At 38.6% G+C, this 27,837-nt stretch overlaps 1 protein-coding gene across 4 annotated transcripts; it reads right to left on the bottom strand.

Moving 5' to 3' along the window:
• Nucleotides 1–1,275: 1,275 nt before the first annotated feature.
• On the bottom strand, nucleotides 1,276–26,610 carry GOLGA3 (golgin A3). 4 transcript variants are annotated; one of them, XM_080559758.1, is made up of 24 exons: nucleotides 26,255–26,610; nucleotides 24,134–24,490; nucleotides 20,587–20,868; nucleotides 19,605–19,717; nucleotides 18,405–19,090; nucleotides 17,321–17,432; nucleotides 16,491–16,797; nucleotides 15,695–15,897; nucleotides 14,670–14,807; nucleotides 13,601–13,762; nucleotides 12,953–13,321; nucleotides 12,469–12,546; nucleotides 10,948–11,211; nucleotides 10,321–10,415; nucleotides 9,282–9,498; nucleotides 8,550–8,693; nucleotides 7,759–7,956; nucleotides 7,071–7,187; nucleotides 6,433–6,572; nucleotides 5,506–5,638; nucleotides 5,181–5,303; nucleotides 4,602–4,766; nucleotides 3,348–3,502; nucleotides 1,276–2,342 (listed from the first exon to the last, which is right to left on the bottom strand). In XM_080559758.1, the coding sequence occupies exons 2-24, from the start codon at nucleotides 24,264–24,266 to the stop codon at nucleotides 2,135–2,137; spliced, it is 4,542 nt and encodes a 1,513-aa protein (XP_080415884.1). In that variant the 5' UTR covers nucleotides 24,267–24,490; nucleotides 26,255–26,610; the 3' UTR covers nucleotides 1,276–2,134. The 4 variants fall into 4 exon arrangements, with proteins under 4 accessions (XP_080415884.1, XP_080415883.1, XP_080415885.1 ...); XM_080559757.1 differs by having other exon boundaries at nucleotides 26,279–26,610; XM_080559759.1 differs by having other exon boundaries at nucleotides 20,710–20,868; nucleotides 26,279–26,608.
• Nucleotides 26,611–27,837: the final 1,227 nt, after the last annotated feature.

The raw sequence follows: 27,837 nt of genomic DNA, 5'->3' as shown, positions 1-27,837 counted from the left end.
CTTAGAGCTTAATACACAGGCAACTTTGAGAACATGACAGCAGCAAGATAATCAGTACCATTAACTCTGCAAAGTAGACTGCAGTAGTACGCAGACATTAACATGTCTAAGCTAGTAAAGCTCTTGACTTTTCTTTAAATTGATCAGTAATTCTATATGTTGGACACCTAACGTCACACTAATGCATTTCTCCCTTCATCAAATTGAAAACCTTGTCTTTTAGCATCACTTGACTCTGACCCCATAAAATAGAAGTTGAATTCCAAGGAACTGAAGGGCACAATGTCACTCTGGAACACTAACTGCAAAGTGTTCAACTGGATGGGATCTTGAGTTGGTAATTATGAGAACTAAGACTCTGAATAAACATCACTTCTCCCCACTTGTTTGGGTTTTGGCTTATTGTTAAGCAAACTGCAGTCATTTCCCACAGAAACATACAAACCCATCCAAAAGAAGCCTCCTCAAAGAAGCAACTGCCTCTTTAGAAAAGTACGTAAACAAGACAAATAGAAATTAGAGACGTGACTTTTCTGAATGCTGTTATAGCTAATTATGAAAAAAATAATTGGAGATGCTTTTTTTTAAAAAAAAGCTATTTAGTCATCTTATACTTATTAGATTTTCTAATGCCAATCTGTAGTGAATATAATCGATGCGTTTTCTATATGTTTTAAAAACAAAAACATGTTGGTACCTGAGTTGCCAATGATTCTTCCAAATAACGTCATGTATATTTTGATTTGTGCTTTAGCACATTAGATGAAGCAGCATCCCTGCACTGATTTTTGAATGAGAGAGGGGCTTATCACTGCACTCTAGGCCACATAGACCGACGGGACCAAAGAAGAAGGAACTAAGGTGGGCTGCTTTAATAATAATCTAGCCAAGGCACCTCTACAGAGGTGCTGCCATAGTTCCACCGTTTACATTCACAATGGACACCTTGTTGTAGAGTATGCAGGAAGTTGGAACAGCATGTGGAAGAAGATAATCAAAATAATAATGGTATATGCATTATAATTTTGTCTTTTACAGTAAAATAATTACATTTCTAAAAGCTCTGGCTTTGGGGGGCTAATTTCCCTAAGCCATTTGTACAGTATGTCAAAAACCAGCAAACTTAAATGTAACATTAAAACAAATGGCAGTAACAAACAAACAAAACAAAACCAAAACAAAACCAAAAACCCTCATGTCAGCCTTAACTTACAGTATATAAGAATATTAAAACAGATAGTCAAAGTCAGAAAATTATGATTTTTCTTTTATATATATATATATATATGTATATATATTACAAGCATACCTTTAATCAAGGATGTCTACTTCAAGAGTCGAACTAAAAAGGTGCAAGAAGTGTTTGTGCAGTGAAGCAAAGCTCCCTACTGGCCTGCAACTGTAAGAGAAAAACTGTGACACTTCAGAAAACATCCCAGGCAAATTTGCCAAAGTTCTGTCATCTTTGCAGTCTGTTTCTTTTGCCATAGATCAAAGGTCATCTTCGTAACTACAAATGGCTTCAATTTTTTTTTTCCCCCTAAATGCAGACATCTGTAATCTGAATGTAAAAAATAAGACATTGTAGGTGGGAGGAAGAAGGATGCTCTACTAGGAGTATCCATTTCTCAACCACTGCTAATAACTGAACAGGAGCAGGACTTTTTTTTTCCTGCAATTTGGATACTGCCCAAGAAAGGGGAAAAACTGTGAGGGTGAAAAATCAACACCCCGACCCCCAACCTAAAAAAAAAAATGAACAGAACAAAAACCAGATGATACATAATTAACAGTCATCTATTAACAAACTTACCCAGATTAAACAAATGCAGACCTGGAAGCAGATGCTCTTCTTGGCCTCATTTTGAACCTTCTTAATCTCTCACTAAAGCCAAATGAGTCAGATTTACCACTTGGCAGTCCCAAACATGGTAGAATTATTATGGTAAGGTTTCAAACAAATCCTTGGAATAGCACATTCGGCACTTATGATAGTTTCTCAAAACCATGCCCTTGGCTTCTACAGGCAAAAGCAATATTCTGAACACCATTTTTAAAATGAAATAAATAAATAATTTTGATAAAGATTTGTTTACACACAAAGCAATAGGAAGAAAGACAACTGCAGAGAAGGTTATAGTGTCAAAACTTCCCTGTCACTAACATCACAATCCTGTTTCTTTTCATCTACAGTAGGAATCTCCTGCTGGTCTGATGCAGTTGCAGGACTGGTGGAAGTAAGGTCCATTAGCTGCCCCTCAATCTGAGTCCATGAAGACATTGATTCATGTACTGTAATGGTGTGTTCCTCCATCTGACGCTGAAGACTGTCCATTTCTTGCCTTTTAAAGTTTTGGGAACAAAAAAAAAGGAACAAATATCAGGCAGAAAGCTACACGTTAAATGCAAGATCACAATTACTTTTCTGATTCTTGATAACTACTCCGAGATTATCTAAGCTATAGCTGAGAAAGAAGTCTAAAGGAACCTTAGAAACTGTCTTTAACTTACGAGCAAAACAAATACAACATGCTTAATCCAAAAATAAATGCCAACACTGCAGCATCTCCTTTACTGCACATACTTGTTGCCAGGCATGATGCAGCATCATTTCCTCAGCACAGGCACTAAGTGACTGCAACCTGATGAACATGGTGCTATTGCTGGTATAAAGGCAACATGAGACGAAGAGGTAAGGAAAGCACCAGAGAAAAATAAACTAGATAAACACATTATGACTCGTATTCAGACACCAATTTAGTAAAAAGATTAGTCTGGTAATAGTCTGTGATGATGTTCCATGATCCCGTCTCCTAAAACATCAACGAAGGTGGTATTTGCAGCTCAGTTCTCCACATTAACACCAAATCCCCGTTTTCCTGAAGCTGGAGCTTTCAAGCTCAGAATTGTGCGTGTATCCTTGTGAGGGAAGACATGAAAATAAATTCTTGGCAGAATAAAGTTTCTCTATATAGATTTATTAATACATTGCCTGGGCCCCTATCACAAGCAGCCCTGCTGGTGCTATGAAGAGAGAAACACCAGCTTCTCCACTGGCAACAACTAAAAATAGCTGTTTCTGGTTTGTTTTGCAGTATATTTATTTGCGTACTGAAAATCAATCTAGGATGGACGTTTTGCCTAGTATATTGTAAAGGCTTCTTTCGTTATTTCACTGCCATTTAAGCAAACACTTAGGATGACAGAACATCCTAGTGTCCTAAATATAGCCCCATAAGAGGAAAATAATTCATTTCACAAATCCTTGTTTTTCTTAGGCTGGCAGATGGCTTCCTGGAAACATTAAAAAAAAATTATTTAATATGGTTTTAAGTAACAGGCCATACTTCAGTTGCCGGAGACAGCTGTTCAGATTTTTTAAAGGCTCCTTGCTCACAGCTGTTGATGGTTTCAACAATTCTTCCAGCAAGGCAGCAGGGACCGGACAATCAGGAATCTTGACTGGAGTCACAGGATTTGAAGAGTTATTCTCTCCTTTCCTCTGGGTAAGGAAAAAAAAAGGAAAAAAAGAGCCATAAATAAAATCAGGTTATTCCATCCACTTCACTTCTATCACACGAAGTCTCACATTGCACTACTGGTACATAACATAAATGTAGTTCTGATACCTGCTCTACAATACAGTTAAGTCTCATGGGTCACAAGCAAAAGTTCCTAACCTAACATCAGCTTCTAGTCATGCTTATAGGTAAACACAGAGCATACAGAAGGACTACTTAAGAAATCACCTTACGAAAGAAATAAAACATTAAAGATTTAAACCCGGATCTTCACAACAAATTTTAATAACAGCCTATCAGTATAGTTAAGAGAAAAAAATCAGAAAAAAAAAACACAAAGAAGTTTAGTATAATCAAATAAGTCCTTCTGGAAATTCTAGAACCTGCAGGATGAAATATCTAGATTAATGTCTAGAAGAATGATACAGATGAGTTCCATATGAAGTTCTCTTAACTGAGAGAATTACTTCAGAGAAGGAAGGAGCAAGAGATCTACTATTACTGCATTTTCTGAATGTGATTAGCAAATAGGAAAAAAAATAATCAAAGAAGCTGTTAATAGTCACCTTTTGAAATTGTGGAAGGATGAAAAACTAGATAGGACCAGAATGGAGAAGACAGACATGAACATTAAGAAAGTACTGACTAAATATTTGGCCATGATTCACTATTTAATTTAAGCACTTATTTTTTTACTTTATTATAATAAGTTAAAATATAAGTGGAAGATAATACGGTAGACACAAAGTTTTCTAATGAAAAAGATTAGAAGTCAAGACCAGTAAAGTTACTTTTGCCTGCAAAATATTTATTAATATTAAATATTATTATTGTTGTCGTTGTTTTTGATATTATTATTAAAATTATTTAAAATATAAAATTATTATAAAATCATTATTGTTGTATTATTATTAATAAATAAAATACTAAATATTTATTATTTAAATATAAGAACATCAGTAACTCTGTGCCACAGGTAGACATTTCAGTTAAGAGTTTTCACCAAAGTTTCCTTGCAGCAGAGTATTTTCCAGTACTGTAATCCAATTACACTACTACATATTTTTCCTACTCCAATACCTTCTTCATCTTGCCGTGCTTCAGATCCAACTTCAGCTGCTGGTTTTGCTGCAGCAGTGACTTCATACTGTTCTTCAGTTCACTCACTTTAGCCTGCAGCATAAACTTATCCTTCTGAGTCACTGACAGATCTTCTCTCACCATTTCTAACTCAGTCTTGATATTCTAGATAGGAAAATAAGGGAATCAATCTGATACAAGAAAGCGATACAAAAAATCCAGAACTAAGGCTTTCATCACCTTTTCCAGATTCCAGAGGAAACTAGAAAAAGAATAAAAAAATGATAGTGCTATGTGAAACAAATTCACCCTGACAGAAAACCAGAAATAAGATTAAAAGTCAGTAACCTATTTTTACAGTGTAAGGTCAACGAAATAAGAAACTAACAGCCCAGTGAAATCAAGAAAAAGTAAAGACTGCAAAACACATCATGAATTATTATTTTTTTGAATAAAAATGTATATTAAAAATCAGTGTAAATGCTTTTAAATGTGTTTGAACTACAAAATACTGTTATAATTATCCCCCTACACCAATACCAGGTATCCATCAGAATCTCCACCTGCTGGATTAAATACCTGTAGGACAACTTGCATCCCTTCTAATTCCTTATGGCTGCGCTGTTCACTCATATCCAACTGCTGCTTAAGCGTTTCTATTTCTCTTTCTTTTTGTTCTACTTCCCACTTGAGGTCTTCCACCTAACAACAAAAAAAAGTAGCTTTAGAATTCTCTATGCGGGAAATCAATCACAAAAATATATTATCTGTGTCTCATGAACCTTTCCTATTTTTAAGAAAACTTCCTAAAATAAACTTCATTAAAAATTCCTGAATGAAACACAAATGAAATCATACAACACATCCTAAGTAAGGATAAACACAGTAAGTGTGCAGGTTTTACCTCTTGGCTTACTACAGGCTGTTCACTAAGCTTGTCATCCAGCTTTTTCTGCAGAAGTTGGAGCTGAGATCTGGCTTCTGCCAGCTCTTGCTGAAACTGTGATACTTCCTGGGAATGTTTCTCATCCTCTGCCCTACACAGCAATATTAACAGAAACAGATACAGTACTTACACAATCTGTCCTTTAAAACAAGTACTTCACTATGTTAATATATAATTGTTAATTATATGGCAGCTCATGACACCTGGTTATACCTTTGAAGGCTTGCCAACACATTTGCTGCAAGAGTTAAGTCACAAAACACAGATGTGTAAATATATTAAATGCCGCAAAAACCACATTCTTTGAGCACTGGTAACATTCCATTACAAACAACAGATTATACAGTGAACAAAACAAAAAGCCTGTCAGTAATTGTGCTTTCGTTTTAGGAGAATTAGAGTTAGTCTTATATCCATTCTTATGTAGGTCTGATAATTTCTTACAATGTAAGAAAATAGGTTCTATACAACAAAACAAGTTGCATTTCAGTATATTGTGGGATATATGCAATGCTCAAATTCATCCTCTACATAATTCCTTAGGGATGTAAGAGGGGAGAATAACAGGATAATATGTACGTAAAGTGTTAACCCTTACTAGTAACAAGAAATAGCAAAAATCCATGTCGAAACTGGAAAAAAAGGGGTGGTGAAGCCTATATACAGCCTACTTCGGGTCTAATTGAATTACTAAGAGACATGAACATGTAAATATTTGCCTAGCATTCAAACATGTATTTTACGATCAGGCTCAGCTGGGATGCATTTCAACATAATCCACTTCAGAATGGCAAAACCAAAAATTCATTAATGTATGTGTTTTTCAGAGGATTTACTTTGTTTACTGTACTTCAAGAACTTGGGCATTTATTACAGCGTACTTACTGCAGTTTGTCCACTTCAGCCTGAAGGGCTTGGACAAGGAGTTCTTTGGCTTGTAGCTCTTTCTTGATTTCATTGAGCTCAAGGAAAGCAGCTTTGTAATGACGGCGATTGTGTGCTGCATCTGCTTTGGCTGCTGCTACCTGCAAGAAAAAAGATACTATTTTTCTTTGTTTTATCACTGTACGAGAATCAAAAAAGAACTAGGCTAGAAGGGTACAGAACAAATCAAGAAGAAAATTGTGCAGCAGTGTTAATTTGCTGTTTATAATTATTTTTGTTTAGAAAAATACTGTTAGTGTTGTCAGCCTTAATGCTAATAGCGGTTAATAATTACATAATGAAAAATCACGTCTGCTAAACTGCTTTTTTACTGCAAATTTTTGATGAAGTAGCATCACTTTAGGATGCACTCCATGCCCTGCAAGCCAAAGTGGAACTTTCTTGGTAGTCAGCGAACATGGTTAACACAGGGCACAACAGAAAAGATATCAATTGATCTTTCAACTATCAGCCATCATGTCAGAGACCCTGCAGGAAGCAGCATATTACAAAGCATAGATTTTCTGTAAAGCTAGTTTTCAAATACTTTACATTTAAATCATCTTTTAAAATAAATAAATAAAACTATGACCTATTACCTGTTCCTTAAGGTCTTTAACTTTTGACTTTTCTTTCTCTAAGGAAGCCTGTAAAGTTTGAATAAGTTGTTGCATTTGCTGGTCCTCTTCCTCTTTTCGCTTTAGGACTGCCTGAACCTGTAGCACATCACAAGAACAAATGCACATTTTGTGTACTCACTGGAAGACCAGAAATGCCAATAGAGTAAATACAAACATCAGCCAATGTAGCAGTTGCAAAGCTTCTCTCTGCTGTTCACTGATAACTGCTTCTATGGAGTACCATTCAAGCGTAAAGTAGCCATGGTTAAATGGTAGCACATTACAGGCAATGAATTGCCTATATTCCCTTTTGCTTATACCACAAGAATACATTACCATTGGCATAAAAATCAACATTAACCTCAGCGAATCATTATGTGATACAGTTTGCATGTTCCAAAAATCTTAAATAAGCCACACTTTCACAACTGCAAGTATTTCAGCATGATTTCTTTACACCCTAAGAGAGAAATAGCTCTGTTTAGTGCAAAATATTGTTTCTGATCTGTTTGTATTCTCATACGTTACTACTGTTACGCAACATACAGGAGGCCTGCATCTGAAGAAAACACACCAACATTGCATTGTATCAGTGAAGACCTATACATCTTATCAGAAATATTAACCATTTCCTTTCTTAAGGCATAATACCAAAAAGTCATAATACCTGTAGATTCAGTTGCACCAAATCTGCCTCTCTTTTCGCTAAAGCAGTTTCTAGGATATTGTTGTGCTCCCGCAAAGCAGCGTTTGACTGACTAAGGCCTGTAAGTTTTCCTCGTTCATGTTCCAGTTCAAGGGCCAACTTCTTGTTAATTTCTTCTAAACGTTTTATCTTCCTCCTGAAGCCTCTAGATTCCTGAAGCTACAACCAAAGAACAGTTGAAAGTAAATACAAACATCTCCAGATTAATACCTCAAAAAAAAAAAACTGATGTAAATTAATTTCTTTGCTTTTACAGTTTTCCTTCACTCTCTCTGCCCCCCTTTTTAAAAAGGTACTTCAAAACATGTGCATTTTCACATTTTTTTCCTAATGGAAGACTAAAATGCTTGCTAGAAAGCACAATCAATGAGTACTGTTCATGCGGAGATAAAGAGTAGTTGATGGTTTTTTTTGTGCAACTTTACAACTGAACACCACCACCCTGCCCTCCAAAATCACTGAGCATACATGACTCCCAATAGTTTCAAAAGATAACTATTCATGCATACTCACTATCTTATGGCCAGACACAGCTGGTATCTTCTTTTCTCCTATACTACAGTGGTTCATAAAACCATGAAGAGACAGTACAGGGCAGAAAAATTATATAGTGTCAGCAACACAATGCTTGCTATGTCAGATTCTGATTTCCTGCACTGTTGGAATAAAATTATGGTACTGAAAATCTCTCCCCGCCTCTAGGTGCTTTTTACTGCCACCTTCCCATCTACCACGTAAATTCAGGTAATCACCTCATCCTCTAGTTCCAGCACTTTCTCTCTGTATTCTTCAAGCTCCTGGCTGGTAAGTGAAATCACTTCTTGCAACTCTTTTTCCAGCATCAACTTGCTTTTGCTAACAGTTTGCAATTCTGTCTCCAGAGCTTGAATCTTTTCCTAAAGACAAAGGGATCACAAGCCTGATTCATTTATCATCCATCTCTGCAGAGGCAATTTTGTTTTGTTAGGAAGTTTATTTCTCTACCAAATATTTAATGAGCTGCTAGTGATTAATGTAAAGGTCTAGCTCAGAGCTTTCAACCCTTTGAATCCAACCACTACTTATAGCATTTTTTATATTTTGCTCCATTAGTCCAAGGAATTTAGGTCTTTCCCCCTGTAAATTAATTCTCGTATTAAACCGTATTACAGTCATAACATATATGATTAAATTACAGCTACCCTGAAGAGATGGCAACTGTCTATGAGAAAAAAGGCAGTTAGAGTTTGGGAAATTTTTCAGATCCCAAGCAATTAATAATCTCAAAAAACATGAGTAAAATACAAAAATCCAAAGCCTGCCAAACTCTCTCTCAAATATAATTAAGGAAATTCTCAGTATTCAGAACACTGATACCAGGGTTCTTATCTAACTTTATATTCCAAGTATTTTCATCACTTCAGTGTATAGTAATATTTCAACATGTATTTAATAACGTGATAGTGCTATCTTTGTATCAACAATGTTAGAAGACACCTGCATACTTGAGCGATCTGGTTGTTTCCACCATCAGTGATTTGAGCTTTTAGTTTGCTCAACTCTGCTTCAGCAGATTCCTTTGCAGTGAGGGATTCCTGTAGCCTCCGACTAAGAATGCCGACTGCATTCTCATAGGCTTTATGCTTTGCTTTCATCTCTTTCTGAGCACTCGTCAGATCTGACCCTAGACGCTTCATTTTCTGTTTCTGCTCAGTAATGGCCCTAGAGCGAAAGCAAAAAACAAAGCATAAGGTTAAAACAAAATTTGCCAGAAAATGATATTGAATGATTAAATTTTAGCATGGCTCAATTGAAAAGAAAGAAGTAAGTAAAATCTGCATATAGTCCACATTTCACCAGCTGAACTGTAAGGATACTACAGGAGACTGTGCCAAATGCCTTGCTGTAGTTAAGGTAAATGACACCCACTTCTCTCCCCTTGTCCCAAGTCACTCATCTCAGAAAAAGCCATCAGATTGGTAAGGTACAATTTTAGCCCCTTGTGAGGTAGTGACTAAGACTTTTGAACACATTCTAGGAAAGTTGTTATGATAATTAAGAGGTCTTTGTCAGAATTATTAAAATTCCAGTATGAAGGAAGATACACTACTCTCTCTATAAATAATACAGAATTTAGAATAAGAATCTAACTAAGGTCTCATCTAATCTGATATCTTCAGTGGGTACGTCGTTTCTCGGTATAAAGGTTTTCTTCTATGGTTACCAGTTAAAAAAAAAAACACAACAACTTGTTCTCATTAAGGCCAACATTCTAGCCATTCAAGGTTAAAATTTACAGAAAGAAAATTAGGATTAACTCCATTAAATATGTTACAACATGTTAACACAATTCATGCCATACAACATATATATCATTTAAAAGCATGAGTGAATCAGAGAAGATGGAACTCCCGCAGTATGCATTCAGCACTTGGCCATGGATGTTATTTCCCAAACAGAATAGGAAAAGACTGATTACTAAAAGTGTGGATATGAGAGATCAATGTAATAGATCTTTTGTCTGTACCAAAAGAACAGACTTACTTTTTTGCTTCTTCTTGCATTTGTTCTACTTCTAGTTTTAATGCCTGATTTTCCTCTGCAAGAGATGCCATTTGTTCCTTATCGAACTGCAAAGACTTTATAGGGAGAGAGGAGAAAAAAAAAAAAAAATCAAAAACACGAGGTAAGAACAAAAACGTGTTTTCTGTTACTTTATAGGAAAATAAATACAAAGTTTCAAAATTATTTACAGTTCTAAAAAAAATGTGGAAAAAAAACACCTATTTCAAGTTTCTCTGCTTCCTGACTCCTTTTTATTACCTTTTAAATTCTTTCCTCTGTGGCCACCACCGTAACGTGTATGCACAGAGTTCTACTTTGATCTCCGCTCTCAGACAACATTCACTTTGGGACCAGGCAAAGTGCTTCCACACCACACTTCTACCCCTACTGTAGCATGCTTCTCCCCACTGACTTACATGAGGTGTTAATGAGCAGTCACATTAACAGAATTGTGGTAGTAATATGCTCAACTATATATACAGTATTAAATATGTATCCAAGAACCTAAACTTGCAGCCATTCTGTTTATTTCCAAAACTAACAGAAATAGCAACATATTCTGTATGTAATATTCTCTCCAAGTCCAAAGCTTGACACCTTCCATACCTGTAGGCGTGTTTCCATATCGTCTCGTTCTTTCTGCACTGACTGAAGATGATTTTCTATTTCCACCATCTGCTGGTGAACCTGAGATACTTCCTTCTGTAGTTTCGAATGTTCAGACTCGAGTGATTGTTTTTCAACTTGAATTTTCAGTAGCTCTCGTTTTAACTCTTTCACTTCTGAGTCTAGACGTTTCTTTGTAGCTTTCAATTCGCTAATCAGCTGGTCCTTAGAACTTGCATCTCTTCGATAAGCTTCCACCATTACCTTGCACACAAGAGTTTCAAGAGCAACATATCATCTCTGTTACAACTTTGCTGTAGATTACTCTTAAATTTCTAAAATATTTACCGATGTTATTCTAGTTTTGGGGGGAGGTGGTATCAAAGAATACAAACGAATGTCATCTGTAACAGAATCACAGAATGGGTGAGGTTGGAAGGGACCTCTGGAGGTCATCTGGTGATACTCCCTGCTCAAGCAGGGTCACCTAGAGCACTTTGCACAGAATCATGCCCAGGTAGGTTTTGAATATCTCCAGAAAAGGAGATCCCACAACCCCTATGGGCAACCTGTTCCAGTGCTCTGTCACCCTCTCAGTAAAGTTTTTCCTCATATTCAAATAGAACTTCTTGTGTTTTAGTTTGTGCCCATTGATTCTTGTCCTATCTTTGGGCACCACTGAAAAGAATCCGGCCCCAACATCTTGACACCCTCCCTTAAGATATTCATATACATTGATAAGATCCCTTCCCAGCCTTCTCTTCTCCAGGCTAAACAAGGCCAACTTGTTCATTAAGTAAATATGAATAAGTGTTTATAGCAGTATGGTATACTCTTCTTCATATTCTTTATGGAACTACACTACTTAAACGCAAATAAAAAAATAATTGTAAAAATTAACTATTCCATGCACATAATTAAGAACTTTTGTCATGAGAAGGGGGAGGGTGTGTTAATTGCAGTTTAAGCAGCCTTCTCAAAATTAAACCAAATAAGCTAAAAACCACCTTTGGCATTACGTTAATGAGCAATCAAGTGGTAAATTAATGGTGCCTCTATGCATAATAGATATTTACAACACTAATGACGTATCAATTTTAAATTACTATTTTAAAACTAATTATTTAGAATAAAATTTGCGATAAAACAATTTTATTCTCAATCCAATTCTTCAGGCAACTACAATTTTTCAAAACTGAAGGAAAATGAAGACAACTGAAGATTTTTCTAAGTGCTTTTGCAAAAGCAAACCTAATAACAAGCCAGAGAGAGACTTTACATAGAGGATCAATGAGCAAACTTCCTCAAGACCAATGAAAGCTTGAAATGATTGATGGATCCACTTTTTCTTAACTGCAGGTAAAAATTCAACTGAAACCATGTAACTATGACGCAAAGTTCTTTGTATTTGATACAGAAAATGAATTCCAGTCTCCTCACAGTAGCCCTCAGAAATACATACTTACACTGTAAAACATAATTTATGTTTTCATTTCTTTGAAATAGCTTGCTTTTGCTTACCTTCTGCTGCAGGAACTGTTCCTTCACCTTTTGAACCTGTTTTCTGAGGCTGACATTTTCCTGTTGAAGATTTTCTACCTGCCAGAGGAAAGAAACAAACATGTTTTACATGTGAAATACGTTATATTCTACATTATTTCAAGTACTGACAGTATTTTTAGCTATGCTTGTACAAATTGCCTAATCTAACGAGGATCCTGTTTCTGACTAGGTATCTCAATGGCACTTTTAGATAACCCAACAGAAATAAACTCACACTTTATAATGAGCTCAACCCTCGGGAGTAAACAAACGTCCCTTATCCTGCCAGTAACGTTTTAGTGTGTGTCATTAATCTACACACGTGGTAAGCAGATGGCACCAGTTCACATATACATGATCAAATCATGTACAAATCTATCATGTAACTGGCAATGTCACGTGCCTGTGGCAATACTTGTCTGGAGCAGCTATTTTTAATAAGATATTTTCAGCAATTTTTTACCTGGCTTGACTTTATTGCCATTTCTTGCCTCAGTTGTTCCAACACTTCTGATGCTACTTCCGTGTCTTCTTCAAGGCGTTTTGTTCCTTTATCAAGCTGCTCTTGGCTTGCTTTTGCTGTCTGCAGAGCTACTTCCAAGACAATCTTCTCATTTTGCAAATACTGTATCGTGTCATCTTTAGAAGTAGCATCACTCTGGAACTCTTCTAATCTGGCCTTCAGTTCATCGTACTGTGTTTGCAGGTCATCCAGGGACTGCTCTTTGGTGTGCAACGTCTCTTGGGTCATAGTGAATTGCTTCATTAGATCTAGGTGTTCTTGCTGTAAAGATTCAAGCTGCAAATCTCTCTGATGCAAAGTCAGCTTGACCTGAGAAAAAGTGTTTTAAGATTAAATTCGTAAGATTAAATTCATACAAAATGAATATGAAATTTCAAAAAAAAATTTACAGTTACAGAGATGATTTTGAAAAATGTGGGGGGCCTTTTCACCTGGGACAGAGTGACTTTGATACGGACTTCATTTTTGCAGCAATCTTTCAGACTGTTTAAAAAAAAGTTTAGAGCTCAGTATTTATTTACTACTGCCTTTTCAGCCAATTAACTATTTCCCTTACAACCTTTGGTAATTTGCCTAAAAACAGTCTACCTGATCCAACTCTTGCTCCAATGTTGCTGCAGAATCAGCCATTTTCTGAAGCTGTTCTTTCTCATCCTCAAACTCCTCTAGTTTTCTCTGCAAATCTTCTTCCACCATGGTTTTAGCCTCCTGGATCTGCATGAAGGCAGCTTCTTGATCTAACATGTCAGCCTGCGCAGAAAAAGCAAGTAGTCAACATCTACGGTTTCAATTGGCAGGGGCTGTTGGATGTGTGTGTCGGGGAATAAAAAAGAAAAGTTTAAGTTATCAAGAACACTTCTAGAAGAAAGTAACAAGCAAATATAATTTTGATGTCTGCCTTATACATCTGTATATCTTTACTGAAGTCACTCACCCATATACTTAAGACACCTTAGAATAAGTTGAGTGTCTTGTATACTTGTGACAATCTGAGTTCCTTATATAGCACCATGTCCTTTCTAAATGGATGAAACAAGGTATAAATAAGACATATTTAAAGTATTAAAATTAAGCTGCTCAGAAAATTCTGAAACAAAAGTAAATTCCTTGGATACTGTAGCAACTCCATGAAATAGAAAATCCTGTCATTTACACAACTGCTATCAGAAGCAATGGAGATGGGTTCTAAACGCTTTGAAAGTGAGTGTGCTGCACTTGAATAGATTTTACTCATCTTTTCTTCCTGAGGTACAGGAAGGATAAACCTGAGTACTGAGCAATTTCACATATTTAAGAAGAATATTACTGACTTTATCTTCCAAGTAAGTTTTCTCTTGGAAAAGTTCACGAACGGACAAAGCAGAACATTTACATCCACTTTTAAAACTCAATTAAAAACAAATACCAGCTCTGAAAATGCAGGCATCACCTTGGAATGGGCAACATATGGCCTTTCTCCCTCTTACTGTTTGTAGTTTCATGCAAATTTATTTGTTCTGAAACATTTCTTGTTTTTATAAAGCATCATTTTAACCAATTCATAAGAATTCCATGCTGCTTTGATGGAAAATACTTGAGTTTTCAAATACTACGCTTGCAAAAACTAAATACACAACTTAAACAGAACATAGTTCATGAAGACCACCTACAACCTCACCTCAATATTCTGCAACTGTGCCGCAATACGTTCCTTTTCTTTAATTGATCTGTGCTGGGTTTCAGTCAACTGCTGAGACAATGCCACATTCTCTAGTTTGAGATGTTCCAACACACCTGCTTGGGTCATTTGCCCAGCCTGGAAGAGGGAGAAAAAAATATCACTGATTAATACCAACAGCTCAAATTTGCAAGTTCTAGGAAGGAAAAGAAAAAACACAACACACTGAATCTATCTGTGCCTAATCTCAACTACTACTTACATTGCACTATAGATGTTCATTCACATAAGACAAGTGATTAAATTTATGCCTCAGTATCAACATGAGCTAACACCTTACAACAAAAAACAAAACAGCTCCGTCCAGCCTGCTCTCCACCTGAAGTATAAAGAGATTGTGTATGAATTCCAACAATGGAGCCGCTCTCAATGTCCTCTGGTGTTGTGGTTTAACCTGGCAGGCAGCTAAGCACTCAGTGGGATTGGGGAGAGACTTGGGAAAAAAGAAGTAAAAGCTTGTGAGTTGAGATGAAGTTAGTCTAATAGGACAGAAAAGGAAGATAAATAATGATGATAGTAATATGTACAAAACAAGCGATGCACAATGCAGTCACTCACCACTCACTGACCAATGCCCAGCCTGTCCCTGAGCAGCGGTCATCCCCCCCATACTCTGGCCAGCCACCCCATATAATTTTTGAGCATGGTATCACATGGTATTGTGGACAGTCATCCCTTTTGACAGTTTGGGTCACCTGTCCTGGTTCTGTCCCCTCCCAGCTTCTTCCGCACCCCCAGCCTCCTCACTGGCAGGGTGGCATCAGAAGCTGAAAAAGTCCTTAATGTAGTTTAAGCAACGATCAAAACATTAATGTGTTATCAACACTGTTCTCATCCTAAATCCAAAACACAGCACCATACCAGCTACTAGGAGGAAAAATAACTCTATCCTAGCTGAAACTAGGACATCTGGATAAAATTAAAAGAACAGATTCTCAGTCCTATGTGCAAGCAAATCGTAATACCTGTATATTAGCCATCTCACTCTGCAGCCTGACACGAGCCTCCTGAGCGAGTACCAGCTGCTGCTGGTACCACTGTCGCACATTTTGGAGCGATGTGATTTCTGTTTCAGATGCCTTTAGCTTATTGGTCAGCGTGGTCCGTTCCAACTGCACTTTATGAAGTTGGTTTTGTAAGGAAGCCAACTGTTGTCGCAGATCATGAACTAGAGAAAGGAAAAGAAAGGACCTGGACTACTCCATTGCTCAATTTTTATGCGCACATTTTCAAGGCTTATTGCTATATTCATAGCTTATTTATTTGAACAAAAATATATGCACCTAATTACATAAAGATTAGCTGTTCCTGCAAAAGCAAAAAATGAAAATTCTAGAATCCAAAGAATTAGGCTCATAAACAGAACAAAATTAAAATAAATGAGTAATTTAAGCATTCAAAGCTCATTAGAGGCAGAAAATATGAATTAAAAAACACACAAAATTAGAAAGCAGGTATCCTGACATTGAGATGCATCATTACAGACCAGTATTTGTGCAGTTTTCTAAAAAACATTAGTCCACCGTCAAACAGTTACTAGATTAAATATTTATGCCTCCTCCTACAAGCTGGCTGTGTCTTGCAAATTATGGCATTTGTGACACAACATAAAAAACAATCACCTTAAAATTCAGCTATTTAGTATGACATCAATAAAACACAAATTAAAATTATTTCTTGCTCTTGGACTTCAGAATTATGTTGAACTAAAATGATTTATGGAATAATAAAATTTAGAGATCAAAATTTGCGTCAGCCCACCTGTGCTGTCTCTGGTGAGAACACTTTTTTGCATATCTTCAACCTTCAGCATGAGTCTTTGGTACTGCTCCTCTGCCAACTGCAAATCGTTATTTGAAGAAGCCAAACTAGCATTCTTTGCTTCCAAGGTGTTTTGCAGGTCGGCCATTGCTCTTTCCAGATCCCAGCAAGATTGCTTTAATGTGGCCACTTCTGAGCTCAGCGATTCCTGCTTCTGTTGGCTGTTTTGGCTGTGCTCCATCTGTGCCTGAAGCTTCATGTTCAAAGCTGCAAGTTGGGCTTGTAGCTCAGTCTTCTCTTTGAGAGCCTGAATGTGTCCCAAAAATTAAATACGAAAGAGAAAATACATTAATGGCTGATTAGAGAAGATACCTAGCAAAATGGCTTTGCTAAGGCAAAGACCACTTACTTCTAAGAATGATTTTTTGAAGTGACACCTCACATAGCAAATAGTTCAAATATTCAAAGAAAACAGAAGAAGGCACAGACAAGACATATATTTATCAAAAATCCTGACATGGTTATTGACATACAAGATGTGTTTCCACACTTTAAGTAAGAATGCTTTGCATTACCTACCTATGTTATACCATCAGTCAATACAAAGAGAAAACACAGACATCATTAGCATAATTCTGGATTCATCATCTCTAAAGTTCTGTTGTCTTTTTTCCTAAACCTTTGAAGGCTTTAATGACTATCTTCATAAGTGTACTTGTAATGTACCCAATTCAACAATGTTTTTACAAAACACATTCCCATAAGAGTAGGAAGCTCTTGAAAATTAACATATTAATATAATTTGCTAAATACAGAAATTCATTTTGTACCTGATTAGCTTCTACTGAAAGTGCCTCTAGCTGCCCTTCAAGTCTCATCTTCTCCTTTAGCACCTGCAGCATTTCATCATGAGTTCCTGCGATAGAGCTTTCCATAGATACACTGGAGACAGAGATACCACACACACAGTTGAAGAGTTAGAATACAACACTCACCTAGCTGAAGAAAAACGAGTCTGAAATTAAGAGGTACTCAGACTCCCTAAGATAATATGCTTTTCATCTAAACTAGAAATTAGGATATGCTTTCTCACTTCATGATGGATCCAAAATACAGGGAAACAACCTTCATTACCATCCAAAGAACAAAGAAATTAGATTCACAATGAAGTTGTACATGTTAGCTTCCTATATTTGCAGCAACTAGAATTTATTGTGGTACCCATATATTTGTAATGTTTACAAAAACGCAATGGTTGACTTCAGTGTGTTCTGTAGCTGTATATGCCTTTATTAGCAGACAAATGGACATAATATGAACAACAAAATCTCTACAAATGTTGTCCGCAATGCCTGCTTTAATGCAGAAGTTCCTGAGAAATAGCAACAACTAGTGCAAAAGAAAGAGCAGGTATTTGGCTAAGGGATAAGTTTAATACCTATTACAAACACACAAGCTTGTGAGACTACAGTTAAAGGGCTGAAGAGGGTAAACGCATATAGGACAGGACTCTCAGCATTTCATGATTTGAGGTCTGAAAGATACATAGATCAGGGAAACGACCATAGTAAAAATCACTGCTTGAGACAGTTATATCAACACTTTCAGGCTTTAAAGATCAATGCCGCAAAAGTGATTCAGTGAATAAACGGAGCAAATACAGATAGAAGCAATTGCTAGCAGACCATTTAAAACATTCTATCAGTGTCAAAACTATTTTTCTCTAAAGATATATTAAGTAGGTACTCAGTGAAGTGACCTTTCAGTTTCTTTTAGAATCCGTAAGTTAAAAGCTGATTTGATCATGACGAACATAAATTGGATCCAATGCTAGTAAAAGATAAGAGTAACAGACTGCCTATCCCAAAAAAGCATAACACTGTAGTCATCTCACTGCCCACCAATCTTTCTTACCTGCTAGAAATACTGTCTCTCCGGCTCCGTACTTCCCCATTAAGTTCTTGCTCTTGGGCTTGGTGCTCCACTGCTGCAGCCTGCAGAACCTCACTGATGGAAGGAAATTGCCCCATGGCATCAGGATGTATCTTCTGACCATTTATTGTATATGGAATGCTCTGTTTGCCTTCTGCATTCTGTAAACTGTTAAACACCACTTTTCCTGACACGCTGCTGTAGGTAGAGCTGTCACTTTCATTTCCATCCAGCCTCATTCCCACTTCACTTCCATCAATCTCTGAAATGCTATCTCCTGCCAAGGAGGAATTCTCTATTCGATCATCTGTGTCGGAGGGTAGACTAATCTCAGAAACAACTGATGTTGGACCACTTCTGCTTTGCTTCAGCATCCCACCAGGTAAATCAGTAGCCAGAAGACTCCCTGTAGCATTTCTAGAGTCTGAATCTTCACTTCTGTAGTCAGCCAAGGACCGGATCTTACTGGACTTTGAAGATTTTGAACTTCTTCTCTCTTTTGAGGATGCTGGAAGTCCCAAACTACCCAGTTTGGGTCCTCTGGGGACGCTGGTCCGCAAAAAGGAATATTCTTTTGTCATTGCTACAGTGCTAGCTCTTGGCAAGATTTCTGGATTTAACATCAACTCAGGATCTAGTGTGCTGGAGGGCCGGTTTTTGGATGTAGACTGATTAGATGAAAAGAAACCGAGACAGTAAATTTCAGAATGTTACATTTGAACTGGCATCAAGGATTTGTTTTGTTGTCGAACTTAATACATAAAGCTTTAAACTATTATATTAATATTTAAATTTCTGTATCACTTCACGAATGAGTAAACTATGGCAACAATCAAGACTAAATATAGACAGGTTGAAAGCAATCGAGGTAGAGTCTAAAAACTGAAAGATACAGGAAAAAACAAAAACTAAAGAATTCAGATTTCGAATAACTGTTTTCTTAAGCTTAAGATTGCCTACATTTGTGTTTTTTTTTCTTATTTCAGGTAGCAAAAAAATGGTGTTACCAATGCAATAACAGAGAAACAATACAGAGGACCAATTCCAGAAGAAAATGAATGTTCTCTCACATTTAAAAAAGCTACTGAACATTTGAAGCAGAGCAAACAGTAATTTAAAGCATAGACTGTATAAAGTTCCCATCCACAACTGAATCTAGAACATCTGTTATGTGGTACTCACTCTTTCTTGATGTCTCTTCACTCTATATTGTTTGAGCTGCTCTTCTAGCCGTCTTCTTGCCTGAAGTCTTATTTGTTCTTCATTCTCCAATGGGAGTGAAGACTCCGCTGAGCCTGTAAGTGAAAGGCATCTTTACAGTCAGAAAGAAACCTCCAACACAGGCAAATCTGATGCAAAAGGAAAAAGCCCCTTCTACCATCAGCAACATGCTTCATGCTTCAGCAAAGGACACAAGGAAAGCCCGTTGCATGCACCTCAGAATACCCTTCTCTAATATATCTTTGTGTAAGCATTAACAATGACTGTGTATTTCAGCTTTCTAGTCTGCAAATACTGTAGCTCCTCCAAGTATATATATGAAAAGAGAAAGATTCTACAGCAAAAACAAAACTATTGCTATCTCATCTGTTCTGCACTTCTGGTAGTACTGAAATTAAAAAACTAAGACAGACCTACACAGTCTACTCATTCCTTAAAGGCCTGAGAAAACTATTCATTAGATAAATTTTCTACTTCGTAAAATCACATTAGGTCTATCTAATAGTAATGCTTTTAAAAAACATTATTGAAGATAGCTGCAGCATTAGACACCTTACTATAAAGGCTTTGCCCTTCTACTCCCATGTTTATTACTTATCTTAAAACCACCTGGTTGTGCTGTGTTTTTGTTTGTTTGTCTGTTTTTTTAAGTTGTCACCTATTATTTCTAATAATCAGGAAGGAAGATTAGAATAGCTTCAGTCCCAGAAAACATAAATTCCCGTCCAGTGTGAGAATGATTTTTAAATGTTAAGGCACGTGCTTTAGTTGCAGCAGAGTGGTTTACCGAAAGAAAATGAATTTTAGTTCAAAGTAAAAGCTTACTGCCAAAATGACACTTAGTCCAAGCTGAAATGATATTATAGATTTTACAGTCAGGCTCAGAGAAAAAAGCTTTATGCAGCAATAGAAAGCAGGGGCGCTATCATAAACAGATGCTTACACAATTCTGTTTCTTGCATGGGAAGACTTAGTTTGAGAGACTGCAAAGCTTCTTTTCTAAGAACTATGCCCTCAGCACTAGTTCCCTGAGACTTCCTTAGGCTGTCATGGAAACCAGTCACACCTGGGGATGACTCTTCACCCTGAGGAATGCTGGTGGGATCAAAAGATATAGGAGAGTCAGGGAAGAGCGACTCTGGCCCATTCTGGCAGGCATCCACTTTGATGTTTATCTTCAGACTTTCCTCTTCATTTGGCACTTCACTGATGTTAACACTGGTAGCTGAAAGAGAAAGTTTCACTAAGCTACTCCGTTTATCCTTACACTGCCACATAAATACAACACCAACACTATTGCCTTTAGACTGTAAGAATATAGATTGCTAATGACAACAAAAACAATTTTATAAAGTATGTTTCTTCTGCTCTTTTAAAATGAAGAAACACCTTTAATTTACTTTAATATAGTGCCTTCAGACAGGATCTCAAAAAAGTGGCCATAAATTATTTTCAAAACCTCACTTGGGTTTCTAAATCTTGTTAGATTTAGAAGCATTTTACACCAAATATAAGTAATGTAATCTGTGTCACACTGAGCCGCAATCTACTACAAATAAGACGTGGCAACTGCAGGCCTCTGCTGAGTGATTCAGCTCTTTGGTATGCTTCTGGGCACTGGTGAGAAAGCACCCACCAGCCCAACTCCCAGCATGGGCTAAGCAGAGTTTCTGTATTTTATACAGAATTTAAATTTTTTCAAAGAAGATGTCTCCAATCATAAGTACTGCAGAAAACCTTACATGAATTAAAAGAATAAATCTAGCAATTATAAGGCAATTCAAGAACCACTTTAATACCAATCTTATCTTGACTTATCTGTGTGTTTTTTTTCCTCTTTTCCATCATGAAAAATGCATCTGCAAAAACAGCTCAACACTTCATAGGTTTGTATTTTGGATTTCTCACACATGTTCACTTCACTTGGTTGGGGACTACTTATGTTTATAAAAGTGCTGTTGCAACAAAACTATACATCTAACATTAAATGCACTATTTTAAATCTCAGTAAAACAACTCAAACAAGCAGGGAACAGGAATAGCCACTGTCATTCTGTTCACACACCATATACCACTGTAGTGACTGGAACTCATCAGAATATATGGAAGATTTTTTTCCATAAAGACGTATGAAAACATTTAGCATTTTTTATCAAAGTATTTGCAAGCAGAAAAATCAAGTTTCCTCCTTCTATTTTCTCTCCCCACAGCTACAGACTTGAATAAGCAGTTTCTTGCATTTTCTTTTAAAAAATTATGATGTGGGGAAAAAAACAGAACTGAGAAACATCAAATTAGTAAAAAGATCCTCTCAAAACTTAAGTGTTTCTAAGACACATATGCACAAATATTCTGTATCCAGGAAGTTGATCACAGAGATTAAAGAAAGCTTTATTGATTTAGATATCAGTCCTTTACCATATTGCTATTAAACTTCCCCCCCCCACATTATGAATCACTACAGCCCTCTGAAAGCAAAACAATTCAAAAATAAAGCTATTCGTCTACGTGGTGAACATGTAAGCATACCTCTTTAATTAAATAAGCCATATGGGAAAAAGTCAGAGGTAGGAAAGCAGGACTTTTTCCACTGCTACCCATTTGTTCCCACCTCTGTGGTACATCCTCCCTTGAGCCAGCACAGATGTTTGTAGAGTGAATCAGCACAGAGGAAACTGAATAAGGAAGCAATGTGGATTAAAAAAAATATATCTAAAACTTTCAGCTGTAAGTGGCCTGACCGTATCAGTTCACTAAGTTTTGAATTCACACAATTTCAGGTATCTTTTTTTAATCACACAGAGAACATTTGAAGGCCATTTTACCCTGAATCAGTTCTCTGATTTAGCTCACCATAAGAGAAGGGATGGGTACAACAAGGACACAAAGGAAGAAAGAAAATGGGATTGCTTTTTTAACGACCGACTGACATAAGTCAGATGAAGACATTTTAAAACTGCAGCTTAGATTGTCAAAAAATTTAAGAGAGGTGAGTGTTATGAGTAGTACAAGCAAACAAAAATAATGACATCTTACACAATGAGAAATATCGTTTCTGCCCACTTTTCAGAAACTGCAGCTATTACTGCATCAAGTTTATACCTTTTTTCTATTTTTTATCTTCACTTCCATGAGTGGTACCCATATATAAAAGAGATACTGGAGCAAAATTCTAGAAGAATGGTTTCCTGGCAACTTCCTGAGGCCATGAGACACTCAGAATCTAAGTGATGCCTTGAACTAAAGTTAGTGTCAAAACAGCTGTGGTCAGAACAGTGGGGGAGGAGATGCAATTAGACTGAAAATACTAGAGACACACATTACCTATTTGTAAGGCACAATTCAATTGTTTGCACGATGCTCAAGACGGAAGAAGGCAGGAAAGTATGATCTCCGACTTCATAAAAGATGAGTGAATCATCATACAGTTACGCTGTGATTGTGATAAAGGGCAGCACGACAAACACAAAGTCTTAGGACTCCACTTTCCTGCCCATGACAAGATGACAAATCTGCGATACCAGGGTAGGGCGGAAGACTACCAACTTCATCACGTGATGACGTCCATATCAACAAAAAGGTTCCTTTTACATAAAGACCCTGTATACTTTTGTGCATCTACACAGCCACGGCATATAGACCTCCTCCACCCACCTATCACCACACCCTCATATATCAATTTTTCCCTAGACATCTGTAGTGGAAACATGGAAACTTCAATTCAATACAATATAAATATTTTCACAATGACAGTAGTTAAGTAATGGCATTGAGTAGAGAGGCTGTTGAACTCCCCCATTGGAGATTTTCAAAATTCAGCAGGACAAGAGCCTGAGCAACTTAAAAGCTAGATCTGCTCTGTGCTAGAGATTGGACTAGATGACCCACAGAGGTGCCTTCCAGCCTGAAGTTTTCCATGACTCGGTAATCTACCCAGATCAGTGTGAGCACATTCTTAAGTTTCTTTTAAGCAGTTGCATTATTTTCTTACAGAGCTTGTCTACATTATTTTGAGATAATTTGGGTGAGATAATTTGGGGAATAGATGCCAGCCTCTCTCTTCCATTATGGAAGTTTGGAGAGACTTTTTGAGTACATTTTAATTTTTGCCTAATGGAATTAACAGAATAATTTCTTATGCCAGAATAAAATATTCCACTCCTAAGCTTATTCCCCAATAATTATTTCAGAACTGTTAGTTCTAAAGAACTTCACATAGACATTCTTGGAAACATCTTCAGAAGACAGAGTAACACTTGAAAAGCACGTGCTCAGTAGATGGCTAACAGTAGTTAAGTGAACAGTTTGGATTTGTTTTGAAAGAATAAGTTTTAAAATAGAAGAGTTTTCTCATATGTAGAAAGTTTGGTGAAGGCTATGGCTCTGCATACCACTGTACAATAAATTCCTGACTTCAAGGACAAAGTCCTTAAGCATCAACCAAACAACAAAATAAGAAATTGTTGAGAAGTTCACGTGAAATAACTTACTGTTAATTTCATCTCTCGTAACTGGCAAGTCCAACTTGGCTTTACAATCCACGACTTCTTCAGAGGTGTTAGGCACCCCATTGCTGCTTCTATCATCCAACAGAATGTCCTGCTGGACAGATGAGGTGTCCATGGTAAAAACGATCCAGATCCAGGGAAGTATTTCTTTTAAATTTGCTGCCAAGTGAACTACCAAGTCCGGTTTCTCTCCATTAGCAACAACAGCCTAGAGATGTTAGGCAGGAGCACAGTTTTTTGAGCTTTTCAGCTGTTGGTGTGCAGCAGACAGTTGATAATTCCAGGAGATCATGAAAACAGCTTGCAGTCAAAGTTGTAATCAGCAAGGAGCTGCATTCTCTATAAACAAATGTATTTAATTTACAAACGTTCCTTAGGGCTTTGAAAATACCAGTTAAAAAAAGCAAGCAGTACTCACAGATTATCCACCAGCCCACCAACTTCAACAGGCAGAACCATGATAATAACAGAGGCAATAACAAAGTATCCAGATTTTGTGAATAGGAAGTGATCTATTTAACAGCATTTTTATTGTCACTTTTTTTTTTTTAAGTTGCATTGATACACCAGTGTAACAATGCAACAACATAATATTCAGCAAGACAACTGATTTAAGATCACTGTCCCTTTTAATAGAAATGTTTCCTTGGTCTCGGCTTTAATAAACCGGACAACATTCAGAATAGCATTCTGCTCTGTAAATCACGGCCTGGACTTTCATACCACATATTTCATCTCAAGGACCTAATGCTATTTAAGTTGCAATTACTTTAGTTAGAATGCAGGAGGGAATTCAGGCTTTTTATTTATTTAACTGACATCGTACTGTTTACTTGCCTGCAGAGCAACCAGTACTTATCACTGTACAGAGCCCGAACTACTAATTACAGCATGCGCTGGCAGTTAGAACAAGGCCCAGGCTGCAGCCCAGTGCTGGCCTTCTCCTACAGTGAGTCAAGAGGAAGATTTCCAAACACAGTTTTTATAGCGTTTGCAAATCATTCTCTAGGCATTCAGATTGTACCCGTAGTTATAAACCTTGTCACTTGATACAATTTGATAGAAGCTGTTGTAAATAGTCACTTCAGTTGCCTAAATTTTGTTCAAATAGATACTGACAACTGAAATCAGATTAGGAGATGTTACAGATTCCTGTTTATTAAAGAAACACCAGAAATCCCCAGTTAAAACAAAACGGGAGGATTTCAGGTCGGAGATATTTTAGCTGCATTTTTTACACAGACATTTTGAGCAACATTCCTTCCATACCTCCAGAGAGCCCTTGTGTAACTGCTACTGCACCAAGCTGCCCTGGTGCACTGCTCATCACCAGGGTGTCACAGAAACTACCAGAAGTTCAGGGTACACAGGACTAGATCAGTGCCCCTGCCTCCTGGCCCACACAGGTGAGCCGTGAAGCTGCCAGACACCTGAGGCATGGTTCTGAAACAGAACTGTCCACCGAACAGAAAGATGAAAACCTCCACTGGAATTTGTTAAGGACTTTAAAAGCGTTTCTGTGTCAGAAAGCTTACAATAGGGCGGTCTGAAAGAACAGCTGTCACATGGCAAACAGACAGCACACCAAGTGACAAAGAGGAATCACAGACAAAAGGCAAGGACGATTCAGAGACTGCTCACACCTCTGCAAATCAAGAGGACGTTAGAGGGTTTGTTACCCACCAAGAACAGCGCCCTTTCCTTGCCACAAGAGCGCTCGCTCTAAGAGGGGATTTAAAAGCACCTTTTTACAACCAGGGTCTCCTGTGTGACCCATTCCCATTAACAGGTTAATGCATTTGGCTCCAAAGCCCTTTATGTACCCTCACCTTAGCCCACCCACAGACACGCACACCCCACGGCAGCCCAGCCGTGCCCTCAGAGGACCGGAGCGGCACCGACCCAGCCCGCCTGGCCGCTCGGAAGGGCAGCGGGGCCCGGCTCCAGGCAGGCAGGGACAGGCACCGGAGGCCCTACACCCGCGGTGCCGGGCCCGGCGGCTCCCGCTCCCCTCAGGCCGCAGGGCGGGCAGCCCGGAGCCGCCTCTCCCGGCCTCCCCACCCCCGCGGCGGGCACCGCGCCTCAGCCGCCCCCTTCTCCCACCTCCCGGCCGAGCCCCCCGCAGACCTGGGGCCGCCCAGCCCGGCTCTGCCCGAGACGTGGCGCTGCCTCCGCCGGGAAGGGGAGGAGGGCGCGGCGGTGCAACGGGTTTCTCCGTCCCCGCCGGCCTGCCCGGCCGGGACCCGCCGCCGCCTCCACAGCCTCGACAGGCGCGGTGCCCGCCCCGCCGCCGCCTCCCTCACGCAGCCGGGCCCCTCGGCGGGGAGCCGCGGCCGCCGGGGGCAGCCGGGCAGGCGGCCGATGCCGGCTGGGTGGCTGGAAAGGAGGCAGCTTTTCCTGACGGACCCTTCCGGCAGCAGAGGGAGGGGCAGCGGCTTCCTCAGCCGGGCCGGGCCTCCCCTCAGAGCCGGGGTAGGGCCAGCCCGCGGCGGGGGCAAGACTTCCCTGCTCCCTCACCTGCTTCACCCTCGGAAATTAAATGTGTGCCGAAAAGCGACGCGCCCCTTGCAGCTTCTCTTGTCCCTCCCCGCCGCGCTTGCTTCCCAGGCGCCGAGGCCCGGAGAGATTTCGAAACGCCTCGGTCTGTGCCCGGGGGAGCTGCCTGCGCCCGCAGCGGGTTTGGGAGCCTCAGGCGGTTTTGTGCCCGAGGACGAGGCACCAGAGGTGTCCTCAAGATCTCTGCCGAGCCTTTGAACGTGGTGGGAACCGGCAGGATGCCGCCGGCAGATGCTTCGAGCCTCTGCTTCCAGCCAGCCCTCTGTCATTGCCCGCCCCAGGCTCACGGTGCTGGTGCTTGTTCGGTGCTCAGCTCCTGGGTTTGGCTTTTTTTTCACCCCTGTTTTTTTTTTTTTCATATATTTTTTTCCCGCTCTTTATTCTTTTCACATATACACATTTTAAAGAAAACAACTGCCCCAAACCTACACTGTTATGGGCAATTGCTTTGCCTTTTGCGTCCTTCAGCGGCTGATCTCCTCTGTATGCCGTTTTGCAGGGGCACATTTCATTTATATCACTAAAATCAATTTGCTCATTCCATTGATCTAGAAGGAGGGGGTGACTAATTTCCACCAATTTCAACCCATTTCCTACTATGATATTAGCAGAGGCACCTTTGCCCCCAATCCTTCAGTGTGCTCATATTTAACTTCACACGCTAGGCACCCTGATCTCACCTGTCTTATTCACGTTCGTGCAGAAGTGTTAGCATTTACTGGATTAGAGTCTGGGGAGTTCAGTAAAATGTCCTGCTTACGTCGTGTTTGCAGCATTCCTGATGAGCTTTTCCTCATGAATCAATCCTTAAAGGCTTTAGCATCTTGCTGGCATTGGGCATCCCAGAAATCCTATGGGTACCAAGAACTGTCACATCACAGTGGTATTTCACAGAACTCTTTCGTTCTGCACTTAGGTTTGTGGGCTTTGTTTTTCTACATTTTTTCCACTGGTAGAAGTAGCTGATGTCTTTATAGTGAGGTTGGTGAAGAGTTTATTGGTTGGGTAGATTGTACACCTGGCATTGCTAGAGCCTCTGTATTGTGCAAAATGTCAATAAATATGGCTGGAAAAACATACATTTCTCTAAAAGTTCCCATCATTGCCCCCTTTCTCTGAACCTTTTAATT

Source organism: Anser brachyrhynchus (assembly GCF_964034855.1).
Source record: "Anser brachyrhynchus genome assembly, chromosome: 17".
NCBI classification, from domain to species: domain Eukaryota; kingdom Metazoa; phylum Chordata; class Aves; order Anseriformes; family Anatidae; genus Anser; species Anser brachyrhynchus.
Note: the sequence above shows the minus strand (reverse complement) of the source record. Positions and strands in the feature narration are given on the sequence as shown.